This window comes from Carcharhinus amblyrhynchos, chromosome 30 (genome assembly GCF_965287045.1).
Source record: "Carcharhinus amblyrhynchos chromosome 30, sCarAmb.v2.hapA, whole genome shotgun sequence".
NCBI classification, from domain to species: Eukaryota; Metazoa; Chordata; class Chondrichthyes; order Carcharhiniformes; family Carcharhinidae; genus Carcharhinus; species Carcharhinus amblyrhynchos.
This window is the reverse complement of record NC_137353.1, coordinates 7,595,302-7,620,756: the sequence shown is the minus strand read 5'-3', so window position 1 is coordinate 7,620,756 and position 25,455 is coordinate 7,595,302. Positions and strand designations below refer to the sequence as shown.

At 45.5% G+C, this 25,455-nt stretch overlaps 1 protein-coding gene across 1 annotated transcript in view; it reads right to left on the bottom strand.

The window, feature by feature from the left end:
- Positions 1–1,929: 1,929 nt before the first annotated feature.
- Positions 1,930–25,455, bottom strand: part of slc2a5 (solute carrier family 2 member 5) — a 36,371-nt gene continuing 12,845 nt past the window's right edge. The window contains exons 7-12 of the mRNA XM_080214914.1: positions 23,528–23,715; positions 19,927–20,037; positions 18,710–18,811; positions 12,978–13,053; positions 6,083–6,210; positions 1,930–3,488 (exon numbers count right to left, since the gene is read on the bottom strand). Coding sequence (XP_080071040.1) covers positions 3,264–3,488; positions 6,083–6,210; positions 12,978–13,053; positions 18,710–18,811; positions 19,927–20,037; positions 23,528–23,715 — 830 coding nt within the window. The 3' untranslated portion in view covers positions 1,930–3,263. The remainder of the gene's footprint in view (positions 3,489–6,082; positions 6,211–12,977; positions 13,054–18,709; positions 18,812–19,926; positions 20,038–23,527; positions 23,716–25,455) is intronic.

The following is a 25,455-nucleotide window of genomic DNA, read 5'->3' as shown; positions in this document are numbered from 1 at the left end:
TTAGTTGCACAGATAGGTGTAAAGGGGTGTGACATAGTTGGCTCCAAGGTGAGCAAGGATGGGAACTAAACATTGAGGGCTATCTGTGTTTAGGAAGGACAGACGGAAAGGAAAAGGTGATGGAGTTGCGTTGTTGATTAAAGATGATTTTGATACGATGTTGAGGTAGGATAGGAGCAAAAATGATGTGGAATCTGCCTGGGTCGAGTTAAGAAACAACAAGGGGAAAAAAACATTGGTAAGGCTGTCATACAGATCATCAAACTGTAGTGATAATGTTGGAAAAGCAATAGACAGGAAATCAGAGATGCATGTGATAAAGGAACATCTGTGATTGTGGGCGACTTTAATCTGCATGCAGATTGGGAGAATCAAATTAGTCACAGTACAATAAAGGAGGAATTTCTGGAGTGCATACAGAATGGTTTTCTGGACCAATACATTGAGGAACCAACAAGGGAGAAGGCCATCTTAGATTGAGTACTGTGCAATGAGAAAGAATTAGTTGTGAGAGAACCCTTGGGAATAAGTGACCTTAATATGGTAGAAGTCACTATCAAGATGGATAATGATGTTATTGACTGAGACCAGGGTCCTGAATCTCAATAAAGGTGACTATGATGGTATGAGGCATGAATTGGTCATGATTGACTGGGAAGCATTACTGAAAGGAAAGACAGTGGACAAGCAATGGCAGGCATTTAAAGAACGAATAGGTGAACTTTAGAAGTTGTTTATTCCTGTTTGGCGCAAGGGTGGTAAGGCAATTATGGCCAAACTATGGCCAACAAAGGAAATTAGAGATAGTATCAGATTCAAGGAAGGACACAAATTGGCAAGAAAAAGCAATAGGCCTGAGGATTGGGAACAGTTTAAAATTCAGCAAAGGAAGACCAAGGGATTAATTAAGAAGGGAAAAGTAGAGTATGAAAGTTAGCTAGCAGGGAACATAAAAACTGACTGTAAAAGTTTCTATAGGTATGTAAAGAGAAAAAGATTGACAAAAACGAATGTAAGTCCCTTACAGACAGAAACGGGAGAATTCATAACGGGGAATAAAGAAATAGCTGAGGAATTAAATTTGTACTTTGCTTCAGTCTTCACAGAGAAAGATACGGATAATGTACCAGAAGCGCTGAGAAAAACATGTTTTAGTGAGGAGCTGAAGAAAATCAGCATTAGTAGAGAAATGGTTTTGGGAAAATTGATGGGATTGAAGGTGGATAAATCTCCAGGTCCTGATAATCTTCATCTCAGAGTATTGAAGGAAGTGGCCCTGGAAATGTTAGATCCAATGGTGGTTATTTTCCAAAATTCTTTGGACTTAGGAATAATTCCTACAGATTGGAGAGTAGTTAATGTAAGCCCGTTATTCAAAAAGGGAAGTAGAGAGAAAACAGGGAACTAGAGACCAGTGAGCCTAACACTGGTACTGGGGAATTGCTATTATCAAGGATTTCATAACTCGGCATTTGGAAGGCAGTGGTATAATCAGACAAAGTCAGCATGGATTTACAAAAGGAAAATCATGCTTGGTGAATCTATTAGAATTCTTTGAGAGTGTAACAAGTAGAGTTGACTGAGGAGAACCAGTGGATGTGGTTTATTTAGACTTTCAGAAAGCTTTTGACAAGGTGTCACGTAACAGAGTACTATGAAAAGTTAAAGCAAATGGGATTGCAGGTAATGTCTTGAGATGGACAGAAAGCTGGTTAGCAGACAGGAAGCAAAGAGTTGGCATAAATGGGTCTTTTTCTGACTGGTGGTCAGTGACTAGTGAGGTTCCGTAGAGATCTGTGCTGGGACCCCAACTGTTTACATCATATATTAATGATTTGGAAGGTGGAACTGAATGTCTGACCTCTAAATTTGCAGATGATACAAAGTTGTGTGGGAGGTTAAGCTGTGAGGAGGATGCAGAGATGCTTCAGTGTGATTTGGACAGGCTGAGTGTGTGGGCATCTGCATGGCAGATACAGAATAATGTGGATAAATGTGAGGTTATCCACTTTGGTAGCAATAATAGGAAGACAGATTATTACTTGAATGGGTGTAAATTGAGAGGTGGATACTCAATGAGACCTTGCAATCCTTATGCATCAGTCACTGAAAGTAAGCGCGCAGGTACAGCAGGCAGTAAAGAAGGCAAATGGTATGCTGGGATTTGAATACAGGGGTAGGGATGTCTTGCTGTAACTATATAGGATATTGGTGATATCTAGAATATTCTGTGCAGTTTTGGTGTCCTTACCTGAGGATGTTCTTGCTATTGAGGGTGTGCAGCAAAGGTTTACCAGGCTGATTCCTGCAATGGCAGTTCTGTCATGTGAGTACAGACTAATTCAGTTAATATTATATTCATTGGAATTTAGCAGAGGGGATCTCGTAAAAACTTATAAAATTCTAACAGGGGTTAGACAGGGTAGATTCAGAAAGAATGTTCCCGATGGTGGGGGAGTCCAGAACTATTTGAGGATAAACTGAGGTGAGGAGAAATTTCTTCACCTAGAGGGTGGTGAATGTGTGGAACTCGCTTTCACAGAAAATAACTGAGGCCAAAACGTGTGATTTCAAGAAGAAATTAGATATAGCTCTTGGGGCTAAAGGGATCAAGGGATATGAGGAGGGTAAATAGATCAGATATTGAATTTGATGAACAGCCAAGATCATAATGAATGGTGAAGCAGGCTCAAAGGGCCAAATGGCCTACTCCTGCTTCTAATTTCTATGTTTCTTTGTGACATTAGGGCAGATAACCAAAAGCTTGATCAGAGAGGTAGATTTTTAAGCACATTGTTCAGGACAAAGGGGAAGTTTAGGGAGGGAGGTTTTACTGATTCACCTGCCCATTACAATACTGTTGTTATAACTAGGGGGTGAAAGGTTATCGGGAGTAGGCAGGAATGTTGGTTTGAAGTTACAGTTAAATCAGACACGATCTTATTGAATGGCAGAGCAGGCTCGAGGGGTTGATTGGCCCACTCCTGCTCTTAATTCCTATGCCCATTTGTATCTATTTGTTCATAATGGGTCAATATTGTTGTTAAATTGGTGGACAAAGGAATAAGGTCGAGGGGTGGGATTTTCTAGCCATGCTCACCCCAAGGTCAGAAAATCCTGCCCAAGGTCAACGGACCTTAGCATGGTCCATGCTAGGATTCCCATGGCAGGCGGGATGGTAAATTTCCGCCCGAGGTATACCAATGCACTCGTTACTAATACTGCACTTCACAGTTTTAACTCCAAGGGCATCGCAGATTTGGTTAGAGTCTGATGCTCTTCAATGCTTTGACTTTTCCTGCTTCACCCTCACTCTGTTCCAGGGACTCCAATTCCAGTTTGACTTCAACTTTGTTCCTCTTCGCCAGCAGCTGGCTGATTTCCAGAAACGTCTTGTTTTTTGTTTCGGGAATGATGACAAAGATGTAAGCAAACGTTATGAGACATATGCCTCCAAAAATGATGAAACTATATTCGCCGACCCCTTTCTGGAAGGAGAAATTTTTTTACTTAGTAAGTCAAACATGTGAGGATGATAAACATCGAGTAATTTCCCAATTGTCATTCCTATCCATGAACTATCTCACTGAATGGACCAATGGCACCATTGACCACCATTTCCTAATCTGCGACCTCTAACAGCTAGAAGGACAAGGGGACCATACAGCTGAAGAGTCACAGGTGTTTACAGCATGGAAACATGCCCTTTGACTCAACTTGTCCATGCCGCCTGTTTTTTACCACTGAATTATTCCCATTGCCCACATTTGGGCATATCCCTCGATACCCATCTTAACCACGTATCTGTCTAAATGATTTTTTAAGAACAAAATTGTACCCATCTCTATTACTACTTCTGGTAGCTTATTCCAGACACTCACTACCCTCCGTGTGAAAAAATTGCCCCTCTGGATCCTTTTGTATCTCTCCCCTCCCACCTTAAAACTATGCCCTCTAGTTTTAGACTCCCCTGTTGACTATCTAGCTGACCAATGCCCTCATTATTTTATAAACCTCTATAAGATCACTCCTAGACCTCCTATGCTCCAGGGGAAAAAGTCCCAGTCTATCCAACCTTTCCTTGTAACACAAACCATCAATTCCTGATAGCATCCTAGTAAGTCTTTTCTGCACTCTTTCTACTTTAATAATATCCTTTCTATAATAGGGTGACCAGAACAGTACACAGTATTCCCAGTAGATGCAATGGAACACCACCTTCTAAAAAAAAATTCAATTCTTATAGTAAGAAAGCCAATGTACAGAGTGGACTGGGCAGACCCGAATCTATTTCCTCGCTTGCTCCAAAATCCAAATTCAAATGGAAGCCAATGCATAATCCTTACAAGAGGGACAAACACGGTCCAAGCTGACAAGGTAAGGTATTACAATCCATCTTGAGCTTGATCTAATGCTTGATCTTAGCCAAAAGGCTGGAAAGTGAACACCACCGCCTGCAAGTTCCCCTCAAGCCACAACCAATCTGATTTGGAACTATATCACTGGATCAATATCTACCTAACAGAACTGACTGCAGCTGAGTTAATGTGACTATGACTGTCTCAGCGTTCCGAGTTAATGTGAGTTAATGTGACTATGAACTCAGCGTTCCGAAGGAGAGTCACATTTGACTGAAAATTTTAACTCTTTCCTTTCCTATAAAGAATATTAGTGAAGCAGACGGGTTATAACGAAAATCGACAATGGTTTCATTGTCATCATTAGATTTTTAATTCTAGATTTTTTTATTGAATTCAAATTTTCGGAGAATCATAGAACCCCCACGGTGCAAAAGGAGGCCATTTAGCTCATTGATTCTGCATGACCACAATCCCACCCAAGCCCTAACCCTGTAACCCCACTTATTTACCCTGCCAATCCCCCTGACATTTAGGGGCAATTGAGTATGGCCACTCAATCTTACCCTCACATCTTTGGGCTGTGGGAGGAAACTGGAGCACCCAGAGGAAACCCATGCAGACCCCGGAGAACGTGTAAACGCCACATAGACAGTGACCCGAGCCTGGATTCGAACCTAGATCCCTGGTGCTGTGAGTACTAACCACTGTGCCACCGTGCTGCCTCCGTCTGCTACGGCGGGATTTGAACCCTTGGGCATCACCCTGGCTTTCTGAATTTTTAGTCACGTTTCTATATTTCGAATGCAGTCAGAAACGACTTAACCAAGTACTCCAAATTCAAAAAAGCAACTTTAACAATATGAGAAGCAATTAGATATATATACAGCTCTTGGGGATCAAGGGATATGGGAGGAAGTGGGGGGGATCAGGATATTGAACTTGATGATCAGCCATGATCAAAATGAATGCTGGAGTAGCCTCAAAGGACTGAATGGCCTCATCCAGCTTCTAGTTTCTATGTAATATCAGGGTGACTTTCTTTACTAACTCGATTAGTTGTCCTTATGGCTTGTCCAAGTGAGATTTAATGATTTTAAGCAGTGTTGCATGATCTAGTCTGGCTCTGACTGGGATTAACTTTTAAGTTAACTCCAAAGATGTGCAGGTTAGGTTGATTGGCCATGTTAGATTGCCCCTTAGCGTCAGAGGTCTAGCAGGGTGAACATGTGGAGTTAGGGGGATAGGGCCTGGGTGGGATTGTTGCCGGTGCAGACTCGGTGGGCTGAATGGCCTCCTTCTGCACTGCAAGGATTCATAGAAATGAAATCATAGAAAGCCTACAAGACAGAAGGAGGCCCATTGAGTTTGCACCGACAACAATCCTACTCCATGCTCTATCCCTACACATGTACCCTATGAATCCCTCTAACTTACACATCCCGGGACACTTTGGACAATTTAGCTTGGCCAATCACCCCGACCTGCACATCTTTGGACTGTGGGAAGAAACTGGAGCACCCGGAGGAAACCCACGAAGACACAGGGAGAATGTGCAAGCCCCACACCGACAGTGACCCGAGCAGGAATTGAACTCAGGTCCCTGGTGCTGTGAGGCAGCAGTGCTAACCACTGTGCCACCATGCCACCCATTAAACATGCTCTAGCGAGAATTCTATGATTCTATTTAAAAGCCAAATATGTGAAGCTGAAATGACACGTACCTCTAGAAATGGAAAAACAAGACCCACGGTGAAATTGGATAGCCAATGCACGGACCCTGCTACCATGAAGGCAGCTGGCCTGGAAGACTGACGGAACATTTCTGTTGTTATCACATATGGAATGGGGCCTTGGAGTGAGAAAAAGAAGTTCAGTTAGTCGCAATATCAGATAGTCAGCAAAGTTCTTTCAAAATTAATCTCATCACCATCTCCCCAAGGGAAAGAGTCCTTATCCAGATTTGAATGCCCTTCATTCAACCTTATCTCCATGTGCAACAGTCTATTTCCTGGCTAATGTGGTGATTGTTTGCGCTGTCTATCTCTGACCATCGAGGAAAATGGGCAGAGGTCATCCCAGGACTCTCCCTTTCTCCTTGTCCAAAAGGTTGTGTTTTAGTTTTTTATCTTTGCTGGACAGCTAGATAGTTGTCGAGAACTTCCATGGAGCAGAATTTCAGATGAACACTCTAGTTCTCCAAAGAATCCCCACAGTGTAGAAGGAGGCCATTCGGCCCATTGAGCCTGCACCGATCACAATCCCACCCAGGCCCCATTCCTGGAACCACACCTATTTACCCAATTATTGCCCTGACATTAGGATCAGTTGAGCATGGCCAATCAACCCATCTTTGGACTGTGGGAGGAAACTGGAGCACCCGGAGGAAACCCGTGGGGAGAGCGTGCAAACTCCAGAAAGTCACCCAAAGAATTGAACCTGGGTCCCTGGTGCTAGGAGGCAGCAGTGCTAACCACTGTGCTACCGTGCCGCCTATACTGTGCCACTGAAATTGTATACCCAGAGAACTAGCCTCTGCTGCTGGATTATAAGTCCAGTGGCATTACCACTGTGCCACCATCTCCCTCGTCAGATAAACCATCGAGATTGCAACTTCATCTCCAGATCCAGATTGCAATTTCAGCTTTTCCCCAAATACTTTGCTGTCAAATTGTAAATAGGATTGCGCACACAGTTTGATGTTCATGGGATAAATATAATGGAGGTGTTCCTTCATTCTACTTCATTTTACCCACTGAAAGTGGAATCTCCAGCTCACCCTTTGTGGCATCCAACTGTTTCTTTAATAATTCCAGAGGTTTAACTTCTCGATCCTATACAAAAGTTCTAGAATCCCTACAGTACAAAAGGAATCCATTCAACCCATTGAGTCTACACCTGCTTTCTGACAGAGTATGTTACCCAAACCCTTTCCCTGTAACCTCACAAATTTAATCCCCTAACCTACATATCTTTGGACACTAAGGGACAATTTAGCATGGCCAATCCACCTAAATGACAGATCGTTGGACACTAAGGGACAACTTAGCATGGCCAATCCACCTAACCTGCACATCTTTGGACACTAATAGACAATTAAGCATGGGCAATCCGCCTAACCTCCACATCTTTGGACTGTGGGAGGAAACTGGAATACCCATGCAGACACGGGGAGAATGTGCAAACTCCACACAGGCAGTGTCCCAAGGCTGGAATCAACCCAGCTCCCTGATGCTATGAGGCAGCAGTGCTAACCACTGTGCCACTGTGCCAACTTCATGTGTTGAACACTGATTGACTTGTTGTGAGTGAGGCTGGAGCTTTGGGCTTTTATGTAATGTCACTGGGTCTTTGAAGTTCAGTTGGAAGGGTAGTTATGAACTCTGTGTAATGCTCTACCTGAAAGACTAATTCCAACATCCCATTTTGGAATTGGCAGCCGAGATTACGTCAGCGAGTGCTGCTGAGACTTGAAACTTGACTCTCTTGGTGCTATCCCTTGGATAGTGACTTGAAAAGGAGGAATATAAAAGATATGCAGAACAGTCTGGGGAATATTGCTAGACTAGATGGCTGACGTTGAAGAAAAGACCAGTGCAGACTTCATCTGGAAGCATTGAGAGATTTACAGCTCAGGAGGCCATTCAGCCCATCATGTCCATGCCAGCCAAAAAATGAGCTACTCAGTCTAATCCTACCTTCTGACTCTATAGAAACATAGAAACTAGAAGCAGGAGTAGGCCATTCAGTCCTTCGAGCCTGCTCCACCATTTACTGGCTGATCATCAAATTCAATATCCTGATCCTCCGTCCCCCATAAGCCTTGATCCCTTTAGCCCCAAGTGTTATATCTAAAGCAATATCTCTAGGCCTGGAGCACTGTTGGCTTTGACATGTCAAGTGCACGTCCAACAGTTTGTTATTTGTGATGAGAGTTTCTATGTCTAACTTTTAGCCAAATGACCTATTTGATGTTGTGCCATTCTACCAACCTACTTATACTTCTCCTAACTTAGTGTACTCCATTCACCACTCACAATGCTGTCCCTTCTACACTGGTGAGACCACCTGCAGACTGGGGGATAGCTTTGCTGAATACGTCCATTCAGTCCAGGGCGGCATGGTGGCACAGTGGTTAGCACTGCTGCCTCACAGCGCCAGGGACCCGGGTTCAATTCCGACCTTGGGTGATTGTCTGTGCGGAGTCTGCACATTCACCCCATGTCTGTGTGGGTTTCCTCCGGTTCCCTCCCACAGTCCAAAGCTGTGCAGGTTGGGTGGATTAGACATGGTAAGTGTGTAGGGCGCATAGGGCAGGGAGAGGGCCTGCATAAGATGCTCTGCCAGAGAGTTGGTGCCAATTCAATGGGCCAAATGGTTTACTTCAGGACTGAAGGGATTCCAAATTCTGTTTCTATGACCCTGAGCTTGCTGTCACTTGTTAGTTTAATTCTCCACCCCCTTCCCACTCTAACCTCAAGCTCAAGTTCCGATAGAACTCAAAACGAGCTCAAGTAACAATACCTCAGCCTTACCCTTGGCATTTTTCAACCATTGGAGAGACCATGCAGACGCTACGACAACGGATGAATGAACACCGCTCAACAATCACCAGGCAAGACTATTCTCTTCCGTTGGGGAACACTTAAGCAGTTATGGGCATTCAGTCTCTGATCTTTGGGTAAGCGTTCTCCAAGGCAGCCTTCATGACACACGACAATGCAGAAAGGCTGAGCAGAGACTGATAGCCAAGTTCCACACACATGAGGACGGCCTCAACTGGGATCTTGGGTTCATGTCGCACTATCTGTAACCCCCACGACTTGTCTTGGCTTGCAAAATCTCACTAACTATCCTGGCTGGAGACAATACATATCTCTTTAATGTGTGCTTAACCCTCTCTCCACTCACACTATCTGTACCTTTGAGACTTGATTACCTGTAAAGACTCTCATTCCAACCATTATTTTGTAAATTGAGTTTGTGTCTTTTAAATGCCCTGTTTGTGAACATGACTCCCACTCACTTGATGAAGGAGCAGTGCTCCGAAAGCCTGTGGCTTGTGCTACCAAATAAATCTGTTGGACTTTAACCTGTCTTGTGAGACGTCTTATCATTTTTCAACCTTCCAGCCTTAATATTGAATTTGGATTTTCAACAAACTCTCAATCTTGGTTTGGGGCATTTTGCAACTATTTGCACCTCCTCTGGATCCATATTTTCCCCATTAAGCGCCCCCCCCCCCAAACCTCCCTCCACCCACCACATCCAAACACTCGCACCATCGGTCCTTTTGTCATTTGATCTCTACACACTTCACTGACCAATCCCAATGACAACTCATTGCCTTTGTGTCTCTCCCCACAGATGCTGCCTGACCTGCTGATACTTTTTAAAAACTGTTTCCATTTTCTATGATTCATTGTCTGGCCCCGGTTCGGTTTTCCAACCACAGATTCCAATGATCCGTACACATGGAATCAGTGATGCTCCCTAAAGGGGATTTCACATGGGAACAATGTGATGCCATAATTGGGTGATGAGTCAACTACAAACTGCACTAGTGAGAAGTGCATGTTTGGTAAGGCCTATGGGTTATAAATACTGCACTCTGAGGATTCTATTTACAGAGTGTGACTGTGAACCAATGTAAATGCTTCCATTACAAGATCCACTCACCACATGCATTTTTAATCTTTAGTGTGGGGATTGAATTTAACAGTTGTCCAGCACAATTCTACAGTATAGTGTCATACCCCTGCCTCGAGGCAGGAAGGATATGTATGGGTTCAAGGCCCACACTAGGTTTGAAGGACACATTAGGCTGCATTTACTGTCTGTAGCAGTGACTGGGCAAGCAGTGATCAGGCAAGAGTGTTCTCTTCCTGTTGGGGAACACTTCAACAGTCACGGGCATTCAGCCTCTTACCTTCAGGTAAGCGTCCTCCAAAGCGGCCTTCACGACACACGACAACGCAGGATCACTGGGCAGAAACTGATAGCCAAGTTCCACACACATGAGGACACCCTCAACTGTGATCTTGGGTTCATGTCACATTATCTGCAACACCCACAATTTGCCTGGGCTTGCAACATCTCACTAACTGTTCTGGCTGGAGACAATACACATCTCTTTAACCTGTACTTAACCCTCTGTCCACTCACATTATCTGTACCTTTAAGTCTTGATTACCTGTAAAGACTCGCATTATTTTGTAAATTGAGTTTGTGCACCTATATGCCCTGTTTGTGAACATGACTCCCACTCACCTGATGAAGGAGCAGTGCTCCAAAAGCTTGTGGCTTGTGCTACCAAATAAACCTGTTGGACTTTAACCTGATGCTGTGAGACTTCTTACTGTGCCCATCCTAGTCCACATCTCCACATCACAGTGACTCATGCCAGGTCCAAATCTTGTTCCTACCCCACTTTGGTTGACATAGCCTAAGAAACATGGGGTCACTGACTTCAGGATGAAACTTTAAACTCCAACCCTTCCTGTCTTGGTGGTGCAACTCAAAGAAAAGGCCAAGGAGGAAGTTCTCCTGGGGATCTGGCCAACTTTCTACCCCTACTCAAAAACAGGTTTGGCCGATATTCACCGTTGATTATAGGAGTTTCAGAATGGCATTTGTTTAGGCAACAGAAGCTGCAATTCTTGCTTTAAGTTAGTTGATTGGATTAAGTACATGAGAATGTTGTAAATTGTAAAACCAGATTAAAGAACAAAGAACAATACGGCATAGGAACATTCGGGTGACAATTTGTGGTTTCTATCCCTCTGTTTGCCTCCCGTACATGTGTCTATGGAGATATACCTTTAATGTTGCCAATGTGCCTGCTTCCACCACCTCCATTGGCAGCACGTTCTAGGCACCCAGTACCCTGTGTGTAATAAACATTCTCCACACGTCTCCCCTAAACTTACCACCTCCCTCCTTAAACCTGTGCCTCCCCTGTGGTCAAATAGACATTCTTTCAATGACATTGCAGTGATGTGACCCTCTATGAAACTTGGTGTTACATTACTTTTGGAGTCACTGGTTGTTCCATGCATTGTGGCAGTGCAGTCTAACTTACTTGTAAAATCTAACTTAAAATTCAACCGCACCAATTCAAATTCAACACAGCAGCATGTGTTGTGTTGCTGGACACAACACAGCACAAGGACGAGAGGTTATAGTCTCAGGGTAAGGCAAATATAAAACAGAGCTGAGGAGAAACTATTTCTCCCAAATGATTGTGAATCTGTGGAATTCGCTCACCCAAAGAGCTGTGGATGCTGGGACAATAAGTAAACTTAAAGAGGACTTAGATTTTTAATTGGTAATGGGTTGAAGGGTTATGGAGAGAAGGCAGGAAAATGGGGATGAGGAGCAGATCCTGAACTTCCTAACTCACAGACCACAATCAGTAAGGATAGGCAACAACACCCTCTCCACGATCATCCTCAACGCTGGAGCTCCACAAGAGCTTCTCAGCCCCCTACTACACTCCTTATACACCGATGACTGTATGGCCAAACTCCCCTCCAATTCAATTTTCATGTTTGCTGATGACACCACTGTAGTGGTTGAATCTCAAACAATGACGAGAGAGAGTACAGGAATGAAATAGAGAATCCTGTGAACTGGTGCAGCGACAATAATCTCTTCCTCAATGTTAACAAAACAAAGGAGATTGTCATTGACTTCAGGAAGTGTAAAGGAGAACATGCCTCTGTCTACATCAAAAGGGACGAAATAGAAATTGTCGAGAGCTTCAAGTTTTCAGATGTGCAGACCAGGTGATCAGCAACCTATCCTGGTTCCCTCCGTGCCGACACTATAGTTAAGAAAGCCCCACCAACGCCTCTACTTTCTCAGAAGACTAAGAAAATTCGGCATGTCAGCTACGACTCTCACCAACCTTTACAGGTGCACCATAGAAAGCATTCTTCCTGGTTGTATCACAGTTTGGTATGGGCTCCTGCTCTGCCCAAGACCGCAAGGAACTACAAAAGGTCATGAATGAAGCCCAGTCCATCACACAAACCAGCCTCCCATCCATTGACTCTGTCCACATTTCCCACTGCCTCAGCAAAGCAGCCAGCATAATTAAGGACCCCACGCACCCCAGACATTTTCTCTTCACCTTCTTCTGTCGGAAAAAGATACAAAGTCTGAGGTCACGTTCCAACCGACTCAAGAACAGCTTCTTCCCTGCTGCTGTCAGATTTTTGAATGGACCTACCTTGCATTAAGTTGATCTTTCTCCCCACCCTAACTATGACCGTAACACTACATTCTGCACTCTCTCGTTACCTTCTCTATAAACAGTATGTTTTGTCTGTATAGTGTGTGAGAAACAACACTTTTCACTGTATGTGAATACACGTGACAATAATAAATCAAATCAAAATCAGCAAGATCGAAAGAGACTCGATGGGCCGAATGGCCTAATTCTGCTCCTACATGTTATGAATCTATGAACTTGTGAGCACGTGGGAAGAACTCACCAGAATGTGCAACTGCACACATTTTGTAATCAGCGTGAAGTTAGCTTCAGGTTCTATAAGTGAGGCAAATCTTCACAGAAAGGAGGGTATGAAATACTAAAGTAAAAGCTTTTGTACTTACTGGGTCCAATCGCATGTCCAATAACATAAACGATGATACAGGTTATGCTTAGGTAAGGCATCCAGCCAACTGTGTCCTGAAGAGAAATAAAAACTGGCCTTTTAATGAGTTTTAACCGCTTTAGTTTAAAAGTTTATTTATCAGTGTCACAAGTAGGCCTACATTAACACTGCAATGAAATTACTATAAAAATCCCCTAGTTGCCACGCTCTGGCACTTGTTCGGCTGCACTGAGGGAGAATTTAGCACGGCCAATGCACACTAACCAGCGCATCTTTCAGACTGTGGAAGGAAACCGGAGCACCCGGAGGAAACCCACGCAGACATGGGGAAATCATGCAGACTCCGCACAGAGACCCCAACTGGGAGTCAAACCTGAGTCCCTGAAGCTGTGAGGCAGCAGTGTTAACCACTTTAATGCATTCTAATTGAATCCTTTGGCACCAAATAGGTTCATCGAACGAACTAACATTAAATGACGAGTGGGTTGATGAAACATTGAACTCAAAAAATCCCATGTCATAATGTGGAAGTAGAGCAGGGAGTCATGTCCATGTACTATTAATCACACCTTGTTAAGGGAATTGCTAAGTAAACGTGTGACATTGAATGTCCTATAAATAGAGACAGCTGGAACACTTTGAGGGGGAAATTTTCTTGTAGGTTAGTAGCACCGAGAAAGTGTGTTGCTATAAACCGGCTTGAACCAAACAGACCAATCCTGATTGGTTCTTCCACTTGTTATGAGTAACAAGTCATCCTCAATGTTCTCATAGAAATCATAAAAACCCTACAGTGCAGAAGGAGGCTATTCGGCCCATCGAATCCGCACTGACAACAATCCCATCCAGGCCCTATCCCCATAACCCACGTATTTACCCTATTAATCCCCCTGACACTAGGGTCAATTTATCACGGCCAATTCTCCTAACGCTCACATTTTTGGACAATGGGAGGAAACTGGAGCACCCGGAGGGAACCCATGCAGACATGGGGACAATGTGCAAACTCCACACAGACCTGAGACCGGAATCGAACCCGGGTCCTTGGTGCTGTGAGGCAGCAGTGCTAACCACTGTGCCACTGTGCTGCCCGGTTGAATGTTTATTCCTCAGTCATCACGAAAGCAGATTACCTGGGTCATTATCCCATTACTATTTCTGGGAGCTTGCTGTGGGTGAACCGGCTGCAGAGTCTGCTATAATACAGTGGTAACTGCATTTCAGAAGTGTTTCATTGGCTATAAGGGGACGAGGAACCCCCTGAGGATGTGAAAGGTGCTATATAAGTCTGACCTTTCTCCTCCTTTCCCATATCAATAATGCTGGGGATGTGGTCTATGAGTGAGGTGGCCCAAATGCTAATCCCAGGGGATGTACCAATCGTATCTGTAGACACATTTCCCCAACTCGATCAGGAAGCAGTTCGGGGCAGGATATAGGCGGTGGGAGGAATGAAGGGGTTGGGGCAGGAATAATTTGAGACAACAAGTGCAGTTACTGTTGGAGTGGTGGAGATGGGGAGTGAAGGGGGGAGTGTGGGGTGGGGGGAGGGGAGTCGCTGCATTTGAATACTCCATTCCATTCCAAAGCTAAGTTGTTTTTTTCCTTTCTATTATCAGTTTTGCTCTATTGTTTACATGTGACTGAAAGGGAATTGTTGTCCGGGTACTGGGCTGTATTTTATGTGCCCCCTGCCGGGGGTATTTTTGGCAGGGGGAGGGGGACATAAGATAGAGCCCACCCCATCACCAACCACCACACCCCCCCACTCCCGGCTCACTCCCATTATACAGGGGGTGGGCAGGTGCCGAAATCAGCAACCCGCCTACCATATTTTAATAAATAACCAAACCTCGACCAGCCCCGATGATATCACAGAATTGTTGCAGGACAGAAGGAGACCATTCGGCCCATCGTGTCTGCACTTGCTCTCCAAACCAACATTATAACTTAACGCCATTCCCCTGCCTTTTCCCCGTACACCCTGCACATTGTTTCCATTCAGGTAACCGTCTCATGCCTTCTTGAATGCCCCGATTGAATCTGTCCCCACTGCACTCTCGGGCAGCACATTCCAGGCCCCAGTCGCTCGCTGGGTGAAAGGATTCTTTCCCACGTTGTGTTTGTTCCTTTTGCAAATCGTTTTAAATCTGTGCCTTCTCATTCTCGATCCTTTCTCTAGGCGGCAGCGATGTTGCTGATCACATCACAATAGGCTAATGTTCGGCACGGGCAGTCAGGCCTGATGGTTTTCAAAGGGTGGGAATGAAGAGGGAATGGGTCCTCTTTTCGGAGGCTGCTCTTTGCCAGTCAGGGGTCAGGCTCCCTCAGATACAACCAGACTGTCAGGCAGCTTGACATCGCTTGTCTTGCTGTTAAGTAAAAGGTAACCCAGTTGTGATGTCCACCAAGGAGTGGAGCTCAGTGGGTGGTAGGAACACGGAGCGAGGAGGAGACGGGGGAAAAGGGGGAAGAATTTTAGCCAAAGACATTATTGTTGGGGTTCAGATTGCACATTTAAAAAATAAAAATAATTTAACTGAATGAGGAAGCACACACACACACACATACACACACATAGACACACGCACACACACACACTTATAGGCATACACATGGGTCAAAATCCTAGAATTTCCTCTCCAACTGCATTGTGCAGTGACTCGAGAAGGCAGCTCACCGCCACTTCTCAAGGACAACAAGGGATGGGCAATAAATGCTGGCCAGCCAGCGATGCCCATGTCACAGACTGACTGACATGCACACACACACAGGTATCATTGAGATGGTGACCCAGGCTAATTGTATCCACTCTGTCTACAGCTTTCATAGACAATGGTCTCTCTGGCTCTGTGTAAATTGCTTTATCCCTGCCTTATCAAAAGACAGATTGTTACTCTGCACCTGGAAACACTCCCCCCACAACCTTCCCTCAACCCCCACTGCTCACTGCAGGAAATGACCACATGCAGGCGGTCACCAACTTTTACAGATGCACCATAGAAAGCGTTCTTTCTGGTTGTATCACAGCTTGGTCTGGGCTCCTGCTCTGCCCAAGACTGCAAGAAACTACAAAAGGTAGTGAATGTAGCCCAACCCATCATGCAAACCATCCTCCTATCCATTGACTCTGTCTACACTTCCCGCTGCCTCGACAAAGCAGCCAGCATAATTAAGGACCCTACGCACTCTGGACATTCTCTCTTCCACCTTCTTTTGTCGGGAAGAAGATACAAAAGTCTGAGGTCGTGTACCAACCGACTCAAGAACAGCTTCTTCCCTGCTGCTGTCAGACTATTGAATGGACCTACCTCGCATCAAGTTGATCTTTCTCTACACCCTAGCTATGATTGTAACACTACATTCTGCACTCTCTCCTTTCCTTCTCTATGAACAATATGCTTTGTCTGAATAGCGTGCAAGAAACAATACTTTTCATTGTACGCTAATACATGTGACAATAATAAATCTAATTAAATCAAAGCAGCAATCAATTGAATATTGTAACGGTGATCGGTAAGAGACATAGAATATTTATTTTTGAAAATGAAACGAGAGAGGAATGCCACTGGAAAGTGGATAAACTACGTACAAAACTTATGTTCTAAATAAATGAGTGGAATATGGTCATGCAATATGAATGTTGTGTTCTGTAGGTGTTCTCATGGCTTGAGATGAATTATGAATGAGCCAATTGTGCTTTATCCCAGAACTTGTGACTGCTGAACAAACATTCAGAGCACAAGACACCTGAGGCAAAGGCCCTTTGGAGAATGATTGAGGGGAATGACAGGCACTTGTGTTAAAGGTCCCATTCCTCGCAAGGGGGAACGAACTGGCCTCCACAGCTGGCAGACAAATCAAAGACTGAAAATTAAAAGGAGCACAGAAACGGTGGCATAATGAGGAGGAATTTCTTCAGCCAGAGAGTGGTGAATCTGTGGAACTCTTTGCCACAGAAAGCTGTGGAAGACAGGTCATTGAGCGTCTTTAAGACGGAAATAGATAAGTTCTTGATTAATAAGGGGATCAGGGTTATGGGGGAAAGGCAGGAGAATGGGGGATGAGAAAAATATCAGCCATGATTGAATGGTGGAGCAGACTCGATGGGCCGAGTGGCCTAATTCTGCTCCGATGTCTTATGATCTTACGGTTTTATAAAAGCACCAAAGGTTTTGAACGGCTGCATGGCCGGAAGTTTACGTTACTCAGGCGGGCAGGCACCTGACCCGGAAGCATGAAAAGACTTTGAGAGCACGCCCCGATGTCATCGCGAGTAACATTTTGCTCAGCGGGTGTGTGTGAGAATTGGAAGCCAATCAAGCAGGCAATTTTGCCCTTTGGAGGGCCGATTAACTACGATTCGATGTGGCCTGTCTGTTTTTACGGGTGGTGCGAGTGGGCAGATTGTCCAGGTAGACTTTCTGTTTAGCCTCAATCCAGGATAGGATGAGCTGTAGGGACCAAAATCAGGGTGGCAAGGTAGCACAGTGGTTAGGACTCCAGCCTCACAGCGCTAGGGGCCCGGGTTTGATTCTGGCCTCAGGTCAGTGTCTGTGTGACATTCTCCCTGCATCTATATGGGTTTCTTCAGGGTGTTCTGGCTTCCTCCCACAGTCTGAAAGATGTGCTGGTTAGGTTAATTGGCCTTGCTAAATTATGTCAAAATGTTAGGGGGGTTAGCAGGGTAAATATGTGGGGTTACGGGGTTAGGGCAGGGTGTTGGACCTGAATAAGATGCTCTGTCACAGAGTCGGTGCACAGAGTTGATGGGTTGAATGGCCTTTTTCTGCACTGTAGGGATTCTATAAAAAAAGTTAAAGAGGTTTCTGGGGACTGAGGTTGGTGTTTGAATGTGCTGCATAGACACTCTTTGTGTAGTTTTATCATTGTTTGTTGTTGTCTACAGGCTCTGTTGCTCTCTGAGACACCTCTGCAGCTCCTGCCCCCCTGAGGGAGCTCGGCAGAATGGCCAGCCCCAGACCCTCCCTTTTCTCAGTGTCCGTCCTCCCCAGGGCAGCGCTGAGCCTTACTCAGTTTCTCGTTAACCGGCCAGCCAGCGTGAAATCACGTTCGAGGACAAACCGTGACCGGAAGCACGATTTGAGCTCGCTTCCCGTCCTGTCGAGTGCACCCTCCGAATGGAAGGAAAATTCAGACCCATGAGATACCGTGAAACACACATCGCATTCATATGAAATCCCTTCATTTTCTATTTTAGCGTTGACGTTAGCCCATAGGAATAAACTGGTGCCTCCATCAAAATAAGACCATGTGACATAGGAGCAGAATTAGGCCACTCAGCCCATCGAGTCTGTTCTGCCATTCAATTATGGCTGATATTTTTCTCATCCCCCATTCTCCTGCCTTTTCCCCATAATCCCTAACCCCCTTATTAATCAAGAACTTATCTATGTCTATCTTAAAGACACTCCATGACCTGGCCTCCACAGCCTTCTACGGCAAAGAGTTCCACAGATTCACCACTCTCTGACTAAAGAAATTCCCCCTCATCTCTGTTTTAAAGGATGGTCCCTTTAGCTTGAGGTCGTGCCCTGAGTCTAAAATGCTAGGCAAAGCATTATTTCACAGGCGATCAAGTCTAGGCTGCTTATATTGCGCAGAACATCTTCAAGGTCATGGGCTCCTGTTTGGCATGGTAGCAGCTACCTGTAGGCTGAGCGGAACAGGTTGTAAGGTTTTGTACAGAGGAAGTGGCTTTCTACAAACCTGAAGGTTTAAGCTCATTGTTAAAACTGCACATGAAATGCAGCACGTCGCAAATCCGGTCAGGAGAAGAATCCTCCTTCCGACAGCTTCCACTATAGAAACCTACGGAGCAAAACGTGACGGTTTGAGCTCAGCATTGCAAGTGTACTGCAGTCACACCCAACTCTAATAACAAAAACAGAAAATGCTGGAAAATCTCAGCAGCTCTGACAGCATCTGTGGGGAGAGAATAGAGCCAACGTTTCGAGTCTGGATGGCCCTTCATCAGAACTAAGAGAAAAGAGAATCAGCAGAGATTTATATGGGGTGTAATGGGACAAATGGAAAGTAAGTGAGGACACAGAAGGCTGAGAAGATGCTAAAAGTGTCCATTAAATAATCAGAATGCGTGAATGGCAAAATAGAGGTAAAGATTGTTTAAAAAAAATGAAATAAAGTAAATGGGGATGCGGTGAAGGTGGAGGAGAGAGTTCATCCTATAAATTTGTTAAACTCAGTGTTCAGTCCGGAAGGCTATGAAGTGCCCAGTCGGAGATGAGGTGCTGTTCCTCCAGTTTGCGTTGGGGTTCGCTAGAACATTGCAAAAGGCCAAGGACAGACATGTGGATAGGAGAGTGGGGTGGTGTGTTGGAGTGGCAAGCGACAGGAAGCTCTGGGTGCTGCTTGCGGACAGACCGAAGGTGTCCAGTGAAGCAGTCACCCAGTCTGCGTTTGATCTCTCCAATGTAGAGTAGATCACATTGGGAGCAGCGAATGCATTAGACCAGATGGAAGGAAGTGCACGTGAAACACTGGGAGGAGTGTTTGGGACGTGGGACGGTGAGCAGGGAGGAATAAAGGGGCAGGTATTGCACCTGCTACAATCGCACGGGAAGGTGGCGTGGGCAGGGGGTGATGGAGGAGTGAACCAGGGTGTCCATGAGAGAACGGTCCCTGTGGAATGCTGACAGGGGGGGTGAGGAGGAGATGTGTTGAGTGGTGGCATCATGCTGGAGTTGGCGGAAATGGCGGAGGATAATCCTTTGAATGTGGGGACTGGTGGGGTGAAAAGTAAGGACAAGGGTGGGATTCTGGTACTGGGAGGTAGGGGAGGGGGTGAGAGGATGGGGATGGGTTGGATGTGGTTGAGAGCCCTGTCAACCACAGTGTTGGTATCGATGAGTTGTGACTCTAATAAGATCAGGTAAAGTGGTGAAGACAACACGATTGGGACTCACTGCTGTTATGGTCATGAACACATTGACTGCTCCTGTTCCAACAGTGACGAACTGAATGTCATTTTCCTTCACCCCTGCTGATCGATATATGCTGTCGGCATAATAATATATCTGCAAACAGAAATAGTTACAGTGGATGAAGGGCAATTACTAACTGGCATTTTTCTGTGTTATTAGTCTATTAGCTGCTGCTATTTTATCTGTCATTCTGAGCTACTGGTACAGAATTTAGATTCCAGATCTACATACTGTCTCAAGAGACCTTTGCAAATTTTAATTCCACTTAAAGAAACCTCTACGCATCTGGATAAAGGGGGAAGCCACATGGAGACTCTATAGTTCATACCCCTCACCCTCAAGAGGAAGGATCATAGAATCCCAACAGTGCAGAAGGAGGCCAGTTGGCCCATCAGGTCTGCACTGACCACAATCCCACCCAAAGCTCTATTCAGGTAACCCCTCATATTTTCCCTGCTAATCCCCCTGGCACTAGGGTCAATTTAGCATGGCCCAATCAACCCAACCCGCACATCTTTGGATTGTGGGAGGAAACCGGAGCACCCGGAGGAAACCTACACAGACACGGGGAGGATCCCGTGGAAACGGGGAGAATGTGCAAACTCCCCACAGACAGTGACCCGAGGCTGGAATTGAACCCAGGTCCCTGTGAGGCAGCAGTGCTAACCACTGTGTCACCGTGCTGCCCAAGATGTCTCTCTGGGAAGAATTCCTCTGTGGCCTTCTGAAACCTACCGTCAAGCTGAAATGGGAAAATACTGTGGACGCTGGAATCTGAAACAAAAACGGAAAGTGCTGGAAAATCTCAGCAGGTGTGACAGCATCTGTAGAGAAAGAAAGAATAGAGTCAGTGTTTTGAATCAGGTTGGGTCTATTCTCTCTCCACAGATGCTGTCAGACCTGCTGAGACTTTCCAGTATTTTCTGAAATGGGGGTCAGATGCCCACACTGGGTCACAAACATTTGCTCTCTGTGACTTTTGCCAGAGCTGCCAATTAAATGGTCAGAAACTGGGCTCATTGTCCAACTAAAGAAGGCGGCTCTGCTCCTGAAAATGGAGGAACAACCAAATTGTTTGCTGGGATGGCGGGACTGACATACCAGGAGAGATAGAGTCAGGATTGTATTTGTTGGAGTTCAGACAAATGAGGGGGGATCTCATAAAAACCCTATAAATTTCTAACAGGGCTAGACAGGGTCACTGCAAGAAGAGTGTTCCTGGTGGTGCGGATGTCCAGAACCAAGAGTCGCAGTCTGAGGATTACAGGGTAGACTGTTTAGGACGGAGATGAGGAGAAATTTCTTCTCCCAGACAGTATTCAAGCTTTGGAATTCGCTACCACAGAAAGTAGTTAGGGCCAATACATTGTATATTTTCAAGAAGCAGTTAGATGTTGCACTTGAGGTGAAGGGGATCAAAGGACATGGGTGGGAAGGCAGGATCAGGCTATTGAGTTGGATGATCAGCCATGATTATAATGAATGACGGAGCAGGCTCGATGGGCCGAATGGCCTACTCCTGCTCCAATCTTCTATGTTTCTATGTAATCAGAGGTCATAGTTCAGATTGAAAACAGAAGCAGTTGAGTGAGGGAGAGGTTAAAGTTAAAGTTTATTTATTAGTCACAAGTATCGCATTAACGCTGCAATGAAGTTACTGTGAAAATCTCCTGGTTGCCACCCTATTTGGGTAGACTGAGGGAGAATTTAGTATGGCCAACGTACCTAACCCACACGTCTTTCCGACTGTGGGAGGAATCCGGAGCAAATCTGCTTAGACACGGGGAGAACGTGCAGACTCCGCACAGGGAGTGACCCAAGCTGGGAATCAAACCCGGGCCCCTGGCGCTGTGAGGTAGCAGTGCTAACCACTGTGCCACCGTGCCGTCCATAAGTCATCTCACAATGGAGGCACCCATAAAGGCAGGTAAAGGCCTTTAACCTTACCTGGAGTCAAAAGACTGAGGTACTGTTCCTCGTGCTCGCAATGAGCTGCTATCTCAACCTAGCCGCTGACTCCATCCATCTCCCTGGCAACTGAGGCTGAATGTTTGCTGCGGCAGTGTTGCATTTAATGACAAAATGAGCTCCTGACCTGCTCCATCTCCCGGATAGCCTGATTCCGCCTCAGTGACACTGCCCAACTGCAGCACGGTCTCAGCTCATCTGCTGCTGAAACTCTCGTCTATATGCTTTCACCACCTGCTGACCTGACCTTTACTAATCTCTGCCGTCTGGCCCACTCACATCTTCCTTGTACTCACTGACGTACATTGGCTCCCAGCCCAGCAATTTAAAATTCTCAATCTTGTTCTCAGGTCCCTCGCGGCCTTGTCCCTCCCTGTCTCTGCAAATGCCGTAATCACAAAGTGGAGATGCCGGCGTTGGACTGGGGTAAACACAGTAAGAAGTCTCACAACACCAGGTTAAAGTCCAACAAGTTTATTTGGTGGCAAAAGCCACTGGCTTTCAGAGCGCTGCCCCTTCGTCAGGTGAGTGGGGAGTTCTGATCACAAACAGGGCATATGAAGGCACACATTCAGTTTGTAGAATATTGATTAGAATGTGAGTCTTTACAACTAGTCAAGTCTTAAAGGTGCAGACAATGTGAGGGGAGATAGCATTAAGCATAGGTTAAAGAGATGTGTATTGTAAACACCTCCAGGTCTAAAACTCATTGAGATATCTCCATTCCTCCAATCCTGGGCTCCTGCGCAAACCCTGATTTTAATCATGTCATTTGTGGCTGTGCGACAAAACCCCAATCTCTGGAATTTCTTCCCTGATCTCCTCTGTCTTCCCTTTGGGCTTCCATTAAGATTCTCTCTTCAATCCTGCCTCTTCACCAAGTATTTGGGCAGCAAGGTGGCACAGTGGTTAGCACTGTTGCCTCACAGTCCCAGTGACCCAGGTTCGATTCTCGGCTTGGGCCACTGCAAACACAGTTTGTCCTCAAATCCCCTCTAAATCTCCTCCCCCTTTGCCTTAAATCTGTGCCCCTTGGATATTGATCCTTCTGCTAAAGGGAAAAGTTCCTTCCTATCCACTCCGCACAGTCTGCACATTCTCCCTGTGTCTGTGTGGGTTTCCTCCTGCCGTCCGAGAGATGTGCTGGTTAGGTGCATTGAATCATAGAAACCCTACAGTGCAGAAGGAGGCCATTTGGTCCATTGAATCTGGACCAATAACCCCACCCATATACCCGTAACACCACACATTTGCCCCACTAATCCCTCTAACCTATGCATGCCAGCACACTAAGGGGCAATTTAGCGCGGCCAATCCATCATTTAGCATTGGCCATACTAAATTCTCCCTCAGTGTACCCAGACAAGTGCTGGGGTGTGGCAACGAGAGGATTTTCGTAGTAACTTCATTACAGTGTTAATGTAAGCTGACTTGTGACACTAATAAATAAACTTAAAAAAGATTGGTTCTCTGTTCTATTAACTCTTTGTGTGACTCAGAGTCAATTTTTATTTGGTAATAAATGCTGAGAAGCATCTTGGAATGTTCCAAAATGCACACTTCATTCTTTTCATCCACTACCTGTGCTGATACCAGCGATGGTTTCATTACTTACTGCATTGACTCCGGAAAGCTGCTGGCCCATATTCAGAGCAATGATGGATAACAGTTGCCATCTCAGCGACCTGAACGAGAAGAGGTGAAGGACTGACATGCGGCCTTCTGCTTTCTCTGACTCATCTTCCAAGCGCATCTCCTCTATTTCGTCATCCACGTCGTCCCAGCCTCTTAACCGCCTTAAAGCTTCAACACAAAGAACTCCACTGTTTATCGTAACGTTGCATTTTAACCATTTCCTACCCGAGCCCCAGGTTCATTTCGAGGGTGAACTGGAACTGTTTCAGTCTGGAGTGGAGCCCACCTCGTCCGGGAGATAGGTACATTGATCGGGGAGCTGTCTCGGTGCCTAACCAAGGGAGGGATCGAGGGGGAATTTCCCTGAGATCTTCACACTAATTGTCCTAAAGCCATAGGCTGGAATTTTACTACCCCACCCGCTATGGGAATCAGGGCAAGTAAGGGGTGGACCATGGAAAGGTCTGTTGCCCTTTGGGCAGGATTTTACGGTTTTGGGATGAGCAAGACCGTAAAGTCCCACCCTCAGAGTTTTTACAGCACAGAAAGAGGCCCTTCAGCCCATCATGTTCATGCTGGCCATCAAGCACCTATCTATTCTACTCACATTTTTCAGCACTTGGTCCCTAGCCGTGTATGCTATGGCATTTCAGGTGTTCGTCTAAACGTTTCTTAATTGTTGTGAGGGGTCCAGACTCCCATCACCCTCAAATCCTCTCTAAATAAAGAACAAAGAACAATCTCCTGCCCCTCATCTTAAATCTATGCTGCCCCTGGATATTGATCCTTCTGCTAAGGTGAAAAGTTCAACCTGTCTATGCAGCATGGTGACACAGTGGTTAGCACTGCTGCCTCACAGAGCCAGGGACCCAGGTTCGATTCCCAGCTTGGGTCACTGTCTGTGTGGGGTCTGCACTATCATCGCATGCCTGTGTGGGTTTCCTCCGGGTGCTCTGGTTTCCTCCCACAGACGTGCTGGTTAGGTGCATTGTCAATGCTAAATTCTCCCTCAGTGTACCTGAACAGGCGCCAGTGTGTGGTGGCTAGGGGATTTTCACAGTAACTTCATTGCAATGTTAATGTAAGCCTATTTGACACTAATAAATTAATAATAACCACAATTTTAGAACTAAGTTGACACTGACTCTAATTGAATGAGGACATTAGATAGTGGTAGTGTTTAACACTGTTATTGTTCTACCTGTCTCGGGAGGTACAAGGTGCTCAAAGTTCAGATTTTGCAGCTCTAATTCTTCGCCCTGATAGCGGGGAGTCAGTGATCAGGTGTCAAAGAGTGAAGTTCAATTTTTCAATGATCCTCTGCTTGTCAGTTACCAATGTTACAGCCATTACACAACACTGTCTTGGACCAACACATATCCAAAAGGATCCAGAGTAATTCAGGCTAGTATTCTTTTTGAAAGTTTTAAAGTTTATTTATTATTATCACAAGTAGCCTTACATTAACACTGCAATGCAGTCACTGTGAAATGCTCCTAGTCGCCATACTCCACTGCCTGTTCAGGTACACTGAGGGAGAATTTAGCATGACCAATGCATCTAACCCGTACGTCTTTCGGACTGTGGGAGGAAACTTCATTGCAGTGTTAATGTAAGCCAACTTACGGCACTAAGAAATAAACTTTAAAAGTTTTTAAAAATTTCAAAGCTGTATCTTTAAAACTTTAGGGCCCTTGATTTTACCGGACAGCCGGCCCGAAATCGGGGTGGGTGAGACTCGGAGAACGGCTTGGGGCAAGATTGTACGAGCCTCGGGCAGGCGGGCTGGTAAAATTCCTGCTTAGATGTCAGATCAAACTGGACTCAGGAATTGTTCTCCCACTTCCGAATCGACCCAAACCGTTTCCCATCGACTGTAGCTCAGAACAGAAATCCATATCATCCGGC